Source organism: Mirounga leonina, unplaced genomic scaffold, assembly GCF_011800145.1.
Source record: "Mirounga leonina isolate KUSES-001 unplaced genomic scaffold, KU_Mleo_1.0 Mir_224, whole genome shotgun sequence".
Lineage (NCBI taxonomy): Eukaryota > Metazoa > Chordata > Mammalia > Carnivora > Phocidae > Mirounga > Mirounga leonina.
The window spans coordinates 10,604,255-10,617,709 of record NW_023270615.1 but is presented as its reverse complement, the minus strand read 5'-3'; the positions used below and the strand labels follow the sequence as shown (position 1 = coordinate 10,617,709).

The 13,455-nt window shown below is 38.9% G+C and overlaps 1 protein-coding gene across 5 annotated transcripts in view; it reads left to right on the top strand.

The window, feature by feature from the left end:
* LOC118026324 (COBW domain-containing protein 3) overlaps positions 1 to 8,052 on the top strand; it is a 53,027-nt gene extending 44,975 nt beyond the window's left edge. For 4 of the 5 annotated variants that reach the window (XM_035029103.1, XM_035029102.1, XM_035029101.1 and 1 more), the window contains 4 exons: positions 4,483 to 4,551; positions 4,649 to 4,714; positions 7,236 to 7,365; positions 7,735 to 8,052. In XM_035029103.1, the coding sequence (XP_034884994.1) occupies positions 4,483 to 4,551; positions 4,649 to 4,714; positions 7,236 to 7,365; positions 7,735 to 7,841 (372 nt within the window). In that variant the 3' untranslated portion in view covers positions 7,842 to 8,052. Of the gene's footprint in view, positions 1 to 4,482; positions 4,552 to 4,648; positions 4,715 to 7,209; positions 7,366 to 7,734 lie in introns of all 5 variants that reach the window. The other variant, XR_004683530.1, reaches the window with a different exon arrangement.
* Positions 8,053 to 13,455: the final 5,403 nt, after the last annotated feature.

The following is a 13,455-nucleotide window of genomic DNA, read 5'->3' as shown; positions in this document are numbered from 1 at the left end:
TTTCCTCTCGGAAACTTTGTAAAATATTCATCTTTGCATGTTTTTAAAATGAATGAGAGAAATACAATTCCCTGGCTGTGGAATTTTTGGGAAAAACCAACTGTTTACAATACTCAGTAGTACTAAAGATGAACCAGAAGCATATTCTTACTGACTTTCCAAGTGAGGGACTATCATCCTAGGAGTCATGTAAAAGATGAAGAATGTAGTAGTCTCTTTCAAGAACCTTTATAATGGCCAGTATCTATACCTATGGTATCTTGCACATACCCCTCTCATGGCATTTATCATGCCTTATAATTTGGGTTGAAATGCTTTTTCCTTGTAGTAGTCTGTATACTCCTTAAGTGTAGATTCCTCAATGCTTTGCACAGGGCATGGTATGTGGTGGCTGCTCAGTGAGTATTTGTTAAAAGAATGAAAGCTATGATTCCCAAATGGGGAACATCAGAGTCACTTGTGGAACTTTCTAAAAAATATTGGATGCTCAGTAGTCCCCCCACCTCATATCTCCAGGAGTGGGGCTTGGGTATGTGCAAATTAATGTGTATGTACATTTTTAACATTTTATTATGGAAATTTGCAAAGATACACAAAAGTACAGAGAATAGCAAAAGGAACCCAGTTGCAATGGCTGTCAACATTTTGCTGATTTTATTTCCTCTGTGTTCCCAATATTTCTTTTGCTGGAGTATTTTTTAAACAGAAAATTTCAAAAATACATAAAAGTAGAGTAGTATAATTAAACTGCAAGTGCCCATTACCTTTGCTGGAGTGTATTAACAGAAATCCCAGACAGTGTGTCATTTCACCAGTAAATAGGGCATGTCTTTTTTTTTTTTTTAAGGCTCTACAGGAGATTCTGATGCACTTTCCTGCTTTAGGTATATAAGAAAGGGTAGAATATAATATTGCAGACAAAGGGCTATGGGATTCAGGGGAATGATGGTCTCCTTCGGTTTAGTGGGTCTATCTTCATGAAAGATACTTTTTTTTAATGTACAGTAAAGCATACAGGTTTTTAGCATACAAGTCAATGTGTCTTTACATATATTTGTGCCTGTGTATCAGTCCATCTGCACATATGGACACATAGCTCTGTAATCCTCTCTTAGATCCAGATACAGAAGATTTCCAAAATCGTTAAGAGAGTTCCTTTGCGTCTCTCTCCAGTTAGCAACAGTCTTTGCAAAGATGCAACTGCTATTCTGAGTAAGACATCAAAATGTAGCCTTAAACTAGGAGGTTTTTGTTTGACTGGAAGAAGTAAGGGAAAGAGCAGTCCAGATGTTTAAAAGTGGGAAAGTGAGAATGCTCTAGAAGACGAAGACTGTAAGTGTAGAAATCTTGGTGGATGCTTGGTATTTGACTCCTAAGCTAAGGTGTTGGGCTTCAATGTGCGGGGGCAAGCAGAACTCACGCTGTGCTGTCCCACAGTGTCAGGTGCGCTGGGTTGTAGCTGACAGCAGGAGACCAAGCAGGAAGATACCCTGTGACAAGGCCCTGGACTGTGTGGGTTGTTGGGGGAATGGAAATGGGATAAATCGAGGGCTGATTCACAGGGAGACTTGCCGGAGTAGCCTTACTGACTGATGCTGGGGCAGTAAGACAGGGGAACTGATGGGAAACAGACCTGATTGACTGGAGGGACCTAGGCGTAGAGAAACCTGGAAGAAACACTGATTTGCAGAGGAATGCTGGACTTTCAGCTTCTTACTTGGTGGCAGGATATCCAGTAGAAATGACTCGGGAGGAGCTTCACATTTGGGGTTGAGCACGTTAATGGGCTCAGTTTTCCAGATGAAGAAAACATGCAGAAGTTATTGCTATTAGATATTGTTTGCCAAAGAGTAGAACACCCAGGGGAATAACCTGGGAGGTGGACAAAAAAAACAGACCAGAAAACTAAAATTTTGGAGTTATTCCTAAATTTTATTTTAGGGGCAGTACCTTATTTTACTTTCATTTTCTGAATGATTGCTTCAGTTTTCTGCTGCTTTCTGTGTCTGGGAAAAGGAGAGTTAATTTTAGATTCAAAACAAAAACTGGGAAAAAAAAATACATAGGTAATACGTAGGGCATAGTAGGTATGTTATTAAAGTTTTATCCCTGCATCATCTGTAAGGCAGCTATCTTTCATGGATTCCTTGTTACCTCCCTATAAGGAGGACCCAGGGTTGGAAGGTGAGAAGGCGAGAAAACCCAAATGGCAGTCTGAATAGTTTATTAAATTAGGAATTATGAGTTGTGACCCTTGTCCTCTCCACTGGGAATTTGCGGATTTCATCTTTAAGGTATTGTCTACTGCGAGAAGAGTTGATTGGTACAGAAAAACATCTAGTTCTAAAATGTTTATCTCACTCCTTGAGCCCCTTGATGCATTGTCGTAATTTTTAAAACCCTTTTTAGCTCATTTTGGAGTTAATTGTACCCCTTAAAAATATTGTCATATCCCTAACCTGCCGAAAGCAACAGTCACTCCCAGTAAAAATTCTTTAAGCTAGAATAAAACAGTATTGAGTTCCATGTTGAGGCCTTTCCAATATTAAAAGCCAAGTTATCCAACTTGAATAAAATACATTTTAAGCAGTTTTGAAGGTTGAATTGCTACTGTCTTTTGAAAATGACAAGTTATGTTTCATTTAGCAACCTTTTTGCTATGTATTTTGATATGGATTCTTAGGTATTATTTCTAGTGATTGCTTTAAGGGGAAAAGAAAGCTTTTTTTTTTTTTTTTTAAGAAAACTGTTTAAATGCAGTACAACAAATAGTTCAAAGTGTGTTTATTTAGATTTAAAAATAAGTACTTTAAAAAATTTATGGTAAACACATGTGATCTACCCTCTTGACACATTTTTAAGTGTATAGTCCAGTATCACCAGCTGATACTGTCTGCGTACTATTGTACAGCACGTCTCTGGACCTTTTTCATCTTGCATGACTGAAACTATATTCATTGAACCGCAGTTCCCCATTTCCCTCACCTCCCAGCCAGGCAGCCACTACTCTGCTTTCTATTTCTGTAAGTTTGACCACTTTTAGATACCTCATATAAGTGGAATCATGCAGTATTTGTCCTTCTGTGACCAGCTTATTTCACTTAGCATGATGTCCTCAAGGCTCATCCGTGTTGTGGCGTGTGGCAGCATTTCCTTTTTTTTAAAGGTGAATAATGGTTCATCAACATACCACATTTTTATACTATACTATTATACTACATTTTCTTTGTCCATTCATCTGTTAGTGTTATGTTGTTTCATCTCTTGGCTGTTGTGACAGAATAAGTACTTTTAAAAATCTGACATTTTAAAGTCAATTTTAGTTGGCTTTCATGTCTCATATTTAGTAAGAAAGTGCTTTATGCTTTTCCCATTACCAGCAACAGTGGAGACTAAATATCAGTATATTTTGTCCTTAGATTGGTCTTTAGTACTTACCTTTAGCGATCCTCTGTTTGGATAAAAAACAATTTGGTCTTTTCATATTTTCTGCTCTAAGCCTGTGTGCTTTTCCATTGGTGAATAAAATTGCTGTTAATAAATGCAGTTGCAGGAAATGATGCAAAGCCATGCTTTACTATGTTTTTTTCTTCCTGTTTTAAAGCTTGGCTTGAGCATCTTATCCTAATTATCCAAGGTGGGATTTGTGTTTTCATCATCTTACGCTTAGCCCTTGTGTATTTTCATCATTAGGTTGAAATTTTGGTTACAGGAGCAAATGGAGCTTTGGATTTTAGTTATGTGACCAGCTACAGGAAATCTTGAGCTTCTGGTTCCTTAGAGTGGACAGTGAGAGATTTATCAGGAGCAGGAGGAAAAATAAATCTCAGAGTTAACATTCTAAATGATGTCAACCTTCTCAAACCAAGAGGGACATTATACTATCATTCTCATCTCCAGATACTCTTCTCCTTTAGCACATACACGGTCAGAGATAAACTGAATTTTTCCTTTATATTTTTCCCAGAGAACAGAATTACACTTTTGCATTTGAGTTTTACTCCTGGCTCTGAGTAGTTTATTTTTTCTGAGCCTTATTCCCCCCATTTATAAAAGGGAAATAATTCTCTTTATTCCACAGGATTGTTGTCACGAGTAACTGAAAAGATGAAATGAAGTGACCCAGGCAAGAGTACCTGGCTTGGTACATAGTTGGTACACTGTAGAGATTACCTTCCCGCTCAGTGCTGAGAGTCCTGGAAAGGATGAATTAAACCATGAGTATCCTTTCATGAAAGTTTCTCTGTTTAAATACTAGCCCACTGATCACCTCTGTGGAATACAGAAAATGGAATTGCTGCTACCAGAACTCAGCAAGATAGTGAAAAAGATAGACCCAATATAGTTGTCAGGCAGCATACATGTTCATTTATTTTTTTTTGTCTTAAAATATACTGACATTACTATAAAATATACCGACGTTCTAAAAATACACCATTACTGTAAAGAAAATCATGATTGATTATCTGTCTTGATTTATAGAGCATTATTACGGTGACATTTGAAGTACGAGGAAATGCAAAGGAAGAAAGTCTGAATGTATTTATTCAGGTGAATGCAGTATTTGATAATGATTTACCACCTGTTGTGTTACTTGGTTGTTGCTGGCAGTGATGGTTGGTCTTACTGAATATGTCACTTGATACAGAATCTCCTGTGGGAGAAGAATGTGCGAAACAAGGATGACGACTACATGGAGGTCATACGGCTAAAGGTGCGGAGTAGGGTCTACACTTTAGTACCCTTTCCTTTCTTGACTGTGACAGAAAACCTTATTTGGTTTTAAACACAAGCGCTGGTTTTAGTATAAATAACTTTTGTCTGATTTCATTTTTTTTTTCTCATTTCCATTGCTGTGAAAAGAAGCTTTGGAAATCACTGCGTAAAGCGTGATTTATTTGCATAGCTTCATTTGCAGCTAAAACAACCTGTGTGCTTTGAAACATCATCCCTTGTTCTCTCTTCCCAAGTGTTCTGAGCAGTTAACCTGGCTAATGAGCTTGACTCGCTGGAACTCTCCTTTCCTTGGCACACAGCTTGCTCAGTTAGGGAAAACTGAATGAATGTCTTTTTTTTTTTTTTTTTAAGGGAATGGTGGGGAGGGGTAGAGGGAGACAGAGACAGAGAATGCCCAGCACAAGCCCCACATGGGGGCTCCATCTCACAACCCTGAAGTGAAATCAAGCATCAGACGCTTAACCGACTGGACCACCCAGGCATCTTTTTGTGTTTAATTTTCCAAGAGAGCTTCATTAACAGAGAAATCACATTAGAAATCTTGCTGCAGCTAAACCTGTGTTGCTTGGCGGATTTAGCAGACACTAAACAGTTATACTATCAACAGTTACAGAAGACTAGAGAAGAATTCTTGCTCTGTACTTGGAAACCCATTCATGTTACGTGGCATTTGGGTATTTATGTCACGGAAGGTGTTTTTTCCAGGGGGCAGTGGTTCTAGTTGTGTGCTTAACCAATCAGCAGTCATTTGTCTACTCCTGTGTTTCCAGAAGTGTGCATAAAGTTTTTATTATTACTATTTGGTATTATTACTGTTAGTAACTAAGTTTTCCAGTTAGCAGCTGACTTCCTGGGGTCACTAGAATGACAAAGGTAGAGGCAATCAAGAAACCATTCAAGTTTAGATTTCTTTACTCCCCATGCGGCCCTACCTGGGATTGGCTTCAGAGCAACGTGGGTGAGTCTCAGTCTGTTCCCCAGTTATTCCCACCCAGAGGAAGTAAGCGTGGGCTTTCCTGACTGCAGCACCATCTACATTCCATGATCCTAACTGACAGGGTGTATTTCATTCTGTGACTGCTTTTGTCCCCTGCTCCTGAATGCGGGGTGGTCCCTACAAAGCAGACCTTGGGGCACGTATACTATTGCTGCCACCGAGACCTCCACACACAGCTCCAGGGCGCATCCTGCACCAGCCCAGTGTGGATTTTGTCCTCAGGTGCGGGACGGTTTTTCTGCAGTTGTCTGTCCTCTTTGGTTCTTCTCTTGGCCTTCCTCTCAGCACAGCGACACTTCGAGATCTGGGGCAACACAGCCTTCACCTTCATAGACTTCCTTCTTTTCTGGCTACAAAATGTTAGTGTGATAATGATGAACATGTTTAAAATGTTCACTCAGGGAGGCGCCTGGGTGGCTCAGTCAGTAAAGTGTCTGCCTTGGGCTCAGGTCATGATCCCAGGGTCCTGGGATGGAGCCCCACTCTGCTCAGTGGGGAGTCTGCTTCTCCCTCTGCCTGCCGCTCCCCCTGTTTGTGCTCTCTCTCTCTGTCAAATAAATAAATAAAATCTTTTAAATAAAATAAAATACAACGTTCACTCAGGTAGCAGCTAACACTTCAAATTCTTTATACAAGTAACAGAAAATTGATGTTTAGATAATTCTTTCCAAGGAGTTACTACGTATTAAAATTCAGATTTGAAAAGCAGAAATCAAATCATGTTGTACACCTTAAACTAATACAATGCTGTATGTGAATTTTATCAGTAAAACTAGGGAAAAAAAACAGAAAACAGAAGTGGGCAAAGGAAAACAGGAAGAACATACACTTAAATACATAAATATGCCAAAACACACAAAGCTAATGTAGCAAGAGTGACTATGAGTGGTTTGTCTCTTACTGTTCTGCATTAATTTTATAACAAGTATAACAACATTATTTCAGAGAAATTATTTTATCCCCGGAGGGGCCGGTTTATCAGATAACTTGTTTCTCATTTTTGCAAATCAATAAAAAATGAACTTTATCCAGACAATGTTTCCTTTCCTTTATTCCATCATTCCCTGCACCATTCACAGCAACCCAGTCAGAATTATCGCCCGAGTACTTAAACCTCTCAAGTTTTCCCACTAAAACTGTGAAACAGGTGTAAAATCCTTAAAGTAGAAACATCAGTAGAATTCGATGCATGTTTTATCATTTGGTTGTTTAAATTTTTGGTTGTCATAACACTGAAAGGACATCCTAATACATATATTTTATTGTTAGAAAAAGGGATTATTTAAAAAAAAACATTGTGCACATAAACCTTTTTTAAAAATTGGAGACTTTAGAAACTATTTCTAGAATGCACAAATAAATGGATTTAAGTAATTTTAACAGCATCTTCTTTATGCGTGTGTATTTAAAATGGAATAGGAATAATTCATCCATAAACATTGATGGTCAGTTTCTGCTTTAAATTTGAACTGCAGCTGATTGAACCCTCTCATCTGAGCAGGGGCTGGTGTCGATCAAAGACAAACCAAAACAGGTGATTGTCCAGGGTGTCCACGAGCTCTACGATCTGGAGGAGACTCCACTGAGCTGGAATGATGACACCGAGAGAACAAATCGATTGGTTCTTATTGGTAAGTGACAGATAAATTTCTAAAATATATATTTGAAAGTGATACAGTATGCTATTTAACCAGTTTTAACCAGTCTCAGCCCCTTTTGTCAACCTAACTAAGCTTGTGGTTAATGTATTTGTCTTCATGATGTGATAACATTCATAAGAACTTGTTAAGGCATTTTACTCCTCTTCAAATGTAGAAAAGTAATTAAAATGCCAATTTGGTTCTGAGGGACTTAATTAGAAATAGGAAGTTAAGGGAAGGGATCACTGATTACTTAGTTTTTGTAAATTTCTGAAGATTATCAAGTTGTTAATGATTTGGAATTGATAGGCAAACTTGTTTTAATAAGCATCATGTAATCACACTGTATTCTGTTTGCAGGCAGGAATTTAGATAAGGAGATCCTCACACAACTATTTATAGCTACTGTGATGGAAACAGAAAAGCGGTGGACAACACATTTCAAAGAAGATCAAGTTTGTCCATAACACTGGAAACATTTCTTATCCGAGGGACTGGGTGATAAATCGGGATTAAGTTTCCTACTGGGTGTATTTCAAGCATCTATTTTTTGCATTACTTCTGTTGTGAATTCTGGCGTACTTTAAAATAGTGTTTATTTTATGGAACACACAAAATGTAGTAAATAAGTACTTAAAACATTTGACATTCATACAATAAAACATAATGTCCTCTAAAGTGTTTTTTGTTTTTTTGAGAGCGAGTGCATGGGAGGTGTGCACGTGGAGGAGGGGCAGAGGGAGAAGGAGAGAGAGAATCCTAAGCAGTCTCCACGCTCAGCATGGAGCCCAATCAGGGGCTCAATCCCAGGACCCTGAGATCATGACCTGAGCCGAAATAAAGAGTTGGACACTCAACCACTGAGCCACCCAGGTGTCCAGTTTTTTTTTTTTTTTTAAATAGATGTTTCACAAAAGTATCTTTTGTGAACTGGCTTTGAAATTAACATATGCTGAACTTTTTATCCATGGAAGTTATTTATAATCATAACGATAAAACTTAACTTTCACGTTCTTTTTTTCCCTTAGAACTACACTGATTGCCTAAATAAAATTTTATGGTTATTAACAAAAATTATTTAAAAACAGTATCACCTGGCAGGGAGCCTGCTTCTCCCTTTCCAGCTTCCCTGTGCTTGCGTTCCCTCTCACTATCTCTCCCTGTTGAATAAATAAATAAAAGTAAAAACAGTATCATCATTTTTATTAAATGAAATAAAAATCTTGATGTGGCTAGAGACTTATGAGTGGAAGAAATCTGAGTAAAAAATTAAAGCCATCTCCTAGTCAATTCTAAGCTTTCCTGTAGAGTAATGGAACTTCCCTTTACTTCATAATATATTTAGATGATTCCAATTTTGGAGCTTTTAATTTTAAGTAGAATTTACTACTGGTATTAAATTCATCATGATTTCCTTGAACTTCTTTAATTTTCAATATAAGCAAAAAAGTGACAGGGTGCAAAACTTCAGACGTAATTGCAGATAACTTAGAATAATTTAACCCTCTTCATATCAGTGGTTGGTGTGCACAGTGTCCTACTTATCTCCTATTCTTACTAAAGGCCAGCTCAGCATAACTGTATTCAGATTGTAAGAGAAAAAAGCATTAGATGGGATTTAAAGAAGAGCTCTCCCAAACTAATGATTATTAAATATCAGAAAGCTATCAAAATGCCCTTTGGAATTTTTTTTTCCAGAATTTTAAGTAAAAGAGTTCTCTCTCTGTATCTTGAATGGTTCCAGTGTTTGGAGGCAGGGCGGTTGATTAGATTATCTGTCTCTCGGGGCGCCTGGGTGGCTCAGTCAGTTAAGTGTCTGCCTTGGACTCAGGTCATGATCCCAGAGTCCTGGAATTGAGCCCCAGGTCAGGCTCCCTGCTCAGCTGGGAGCCTGCTTCTCCCTCTCCTGCTCCCTCTGCCCTTCCCCCTACTCGTGCTCTCTCTCTCTCTCTCTGTCAATGAATAAATATACTTAAAAAAAAACTTACCTGTCTCCTCCCCTGCATTCTTTCCCTTTTTAAATAAAAGTTCTCTATATTTATCCGTTTGCCTCCTGAATCCATTCTTTTAAATTCATGGTTGAGAGAATAAGCTTGCTTGGTGGCAGCAGATTGCCCAATAGAAACTCAGCTGATTTTTGAGTCTGATCTGGGCTTTAGTTCCACTTCTGCTTCTTGGTTGTGTAATCTTGGGCAAAGTATTTTCTTGAGATTGGTTTCTGTTTTTATTTTTTTTTGAAGATTTTATTTATTTATTTGACAGAGAGCACAAGTAGGCAGAGTGACAGGCAGATGGAGAGGGAGAAACAGGCTCTCCGCTGAGCAGGGAGCCGGATGTGGGGCTCGATCCCAAGACCCCAGGATCACGTGGATAGTGATAACATCAATCATTCAAGGTTGTGAGGATTGAATAGGTTTCTAATGCACCCAACTCAGCTCCTGGCCCACAGCAGAACCTGGATAAATTTTTCTTGTTCCTAATAACTTAAACTTGATTTATTTTATAGTTAATGTTGCCATAATCATACTCCGTAATGTTCTTTGGCAAACAGTAAGTATCTAGATATATCTATTCTAGGCCATGAGAAAGAGCTTACTTATTAATTGTCCTGTTGTGGGAGAAATGTTTGAAGTAATATTAATACATACTCTTAAAAGTCTGTCTTTATCAAACTCACAAATATTTGTTTTTTCTCTAAAATGTATTAATCTTGGGGCGCCTGGGTGGCTCAGTCGTTAAGCGTCTGCCTTCGGCTCAGGTCATGATCCCAGGGTCCTGGGATCGAGCCCCGCATCAGGCTCCCTGCTCAGCGGGAGGCCTGCTTCTCCCTCTCCCACTCCTCCTGCTTGTGTTCCCTCTCTCACTGTGTCTCTCTCTGTCAAATAAATAAATAAAATCTTTAAAAAAAAAAAATTAATCTTGGGCGCCTGGGTGGCTCAGTCGTTAAGTGTCTGCCTTCGGCTCAGGTCATGATCCCAGGGTCCTGGGATCGAGCCCCACATCGGGCTCCCTGCTCAGTGGGAAGCCTGCTTCTCCCTCTCCCACTCCCCCTGCTTGTGTTCCTGCTCTCGCTATCTCTCTGTCAAATAAATAAATAAAATCTTTAAAAATAAAATAAAATATTAATCTTTAAATATTTTTTATCACATAAGTATTGACTGAATGCATTTGTGTTGTAAAAATGCAAACATTGCAGATGAAGTCAGTCTCCCCTGACCTTTCTCCTTCTGTCATGTCACTCCTTGGGGGTAAGCAATGTTGTCAGCTTCACTCACACACGTGGCTTATGTTGTCGCCCAAAGTGAATTATTTTTCAGTGATTAGAACCATAATTTTAGCTGCTTCCTCAGGAGATTTAGAAGCTTGTTATAAATATCCTCAAGGAAAGGTTTTATTTATTTTTATTTTTATTTTTTTTAAAGATTTTATTTATTCATTTGACAGAGAGCATGAGATAGAGAGAGCATGAGAGGGGGGAGGGTCAGAGGGAGAAGCAGACTCCCCGCTGAGCAGGGAGCCTGATGCAGGACTCGATCCCGGGACTCCAGGATCATGACCTGAGCCGAAGGCAGTCGCTTAACCAACTGAGCCACCCAGGCGCCCCGGAAAGGTTTTATTTTTATAATGTGTGTGTTTTTATTTTATTTATTTATTTATTTTAAGATTTTATTTATTTATTTGAGAGAGAATGAGAGATAGCACGAGAGGGAAGAAGGTCAGAGGGAGAAGCAGACTCCTTGCTGAGCAGGGAGCCCGATGTGGGACTCGATCCCGGGACTCCAGGATCATGACCTGAGCCGAAGGCAGTCGCTTAACCAACTGAGCCACCCAGGCGCCCTATAATGTGTGTTTTAAAAAAAATATTCCTTATATATTGTAATGCAGTTTGCTTTTAAAAAATTATTTATTTATTTTACAGAGAGAGAGAGTGCACCTGGTGGGGGGAGGAGCAGAGGGAGAGGGATAAGCAGACTCCCAAGCTCAGTGCAGAGCCCGAGGTGGGGCTCTGTCCCAAGACCCTGAGATCATGACCTGAGCCAAAATGCTTAACTGACTGAGCCACCCAGGTGCCCCTTCACTGTTTTAATTTAGATTTTACACTGTATTTTTATGTTGCTTATATGTTCTTTTAAAGATGTGTTGTCCTGTTCTTCATTCTTATTTTTCCCCAAATGAAGTATTTTTCCATGATCAGAATCATTATTGGTTTAATCCGCACTTCAGAGGACTTGGGAACTTGCCATAAATATCCTGGAAAGAATATTTTTTATAATGCAAATCACTGAATAGTGGGGGCTGTTACTCTGCCAACTATAGAAAATTTGAAGGGTATTGATGGTGATGATCAAGGTTTAGGCATAGTTCATCTAAAATTCTGTAGTTTACTGAGTAATATAGGATAGATTACTAAATCTCTCTGAGCCTTTGCCTCCTTATTCATAAGATGGAGAAAAAATGCAAATCTCTCTCTATTGTTCCAGGGATGAAATTTAAAGCACCCTGAATACAGAGTCTCAGTACAGGTGAATTCTCTTTTTATAGCAAGATTTGATTTAAAAAAAATTCAAGCTTTCTGCATACCTTCCTAAAGCAAATAGTTCTTTTCTAGGCTTTTCCCAGCTTTTGATATAAGGGGCAAGAACACTGGTTCTGAGTGCAAGGAAGCTGTAGGAAGGGGTCAGCACAGTGTGTGAGGGAAGACCAGGTGACTAAAAGAGTCTATAATTATTAGCTCATGACATTTGAAGAAAGTTAATCGGCAAAATAATGCTAAGAAGCTTTTAAGCACTTAGGAGCTTGGTTGCTTGGTTGCTTGCTACAAATTGAGTAATAGTCTTCTTTGGATTACTAGTGTAGGTGAGAAAACTATTTTTAGATTGCTTTGAAAAGACTATTCCAGTGTTAGAAATGCATTGTGGAAGTGATGTTGAAAGAAAGAAATTCTGCCTCCATAGACTAGCAACTTGCCCTTCCTACTGCGATAAGAAAGAAAGATATGCTAGATTTTTCTTTGTCAATTAGTCTTAATACTAGAATCAACTTTAACTGTTGATGACCACATTGCCTTTAATTTTCAGAGTGAAATGGAAAGAAACCAGACAACGTCATTGTTTTTGTAGATCAGTGTAGGAAGTTTGGTGTTCACACTAGGATGGCATTTTATGAGCCCAATAGGTTTGTTCAGAAAAAAAAAACCCTATTCATTGTTAGGAAAGAAGTAATCACCAAGTATTACAGAGTGCCCACCATGCACTGGGCCGCAGGTTAAATATGGCAGGGGCTACAAAGGAAGGCTTTTGATTCTTATGGCAACACTGAAGAATTGATGGGAGGGGACAGTAAGAGTTCCTTTCTTTTCCTTTTTTTTTTTTTTTTTTTGGTAGAGTGACTTGGCATAGTGGGGTCTTGCTTAGTTTTCATTGATAAGGCTCTTTGTTTTCACATTGACATATTTTGTATAACACTTTTATTTAGATACAATTCACATATGGTAAACTTTACCCTTTTTTTTTTTTTTAAAGATTTTATTTATTATTTGACAGAGAGAGACATAGTGAGAGAGGGAACACAAGCAGGGGGAGTGGGAGAGGGAGAAGCAGGCTCTCTGCTGAGCAGAGAGCCCAACGTGGGGCTCAATCCCAGGACTCTGGGATCATGACCTGAGCCGAAGGCAGAAGCTTAACGACTGAGCCACCCAGGCGCCCCAAGTAAACTTTACCTTTTTAAAGTGTACAATTCATGGCTTTAGTATAATACACAGGTAGAGGCAAGCACCACCACCACTGTGTCATTCCAGAACATTCTCATCACTCCCCAGAGAAACTATCCATCAGCAGTTACTCCCCATTTCCCCCAGCTCCCAGCCCCAACAACCACTGATCTACTTTCTGTTTTTACAGTTGGCCTATTCTGACTCCTTTCACATACCATGTTTTCCAGATTCATCCCTTGTAGCATGTATCAACACTTAGTTTCTTTTTATTGCTGAACAAAAGACTATGTACCACATTTTGTTTATCCATTCATCAGCTGATGGACATTTAAGTTTCTTTTTGGCTATTAGGCCTTTTTTCCCATGTT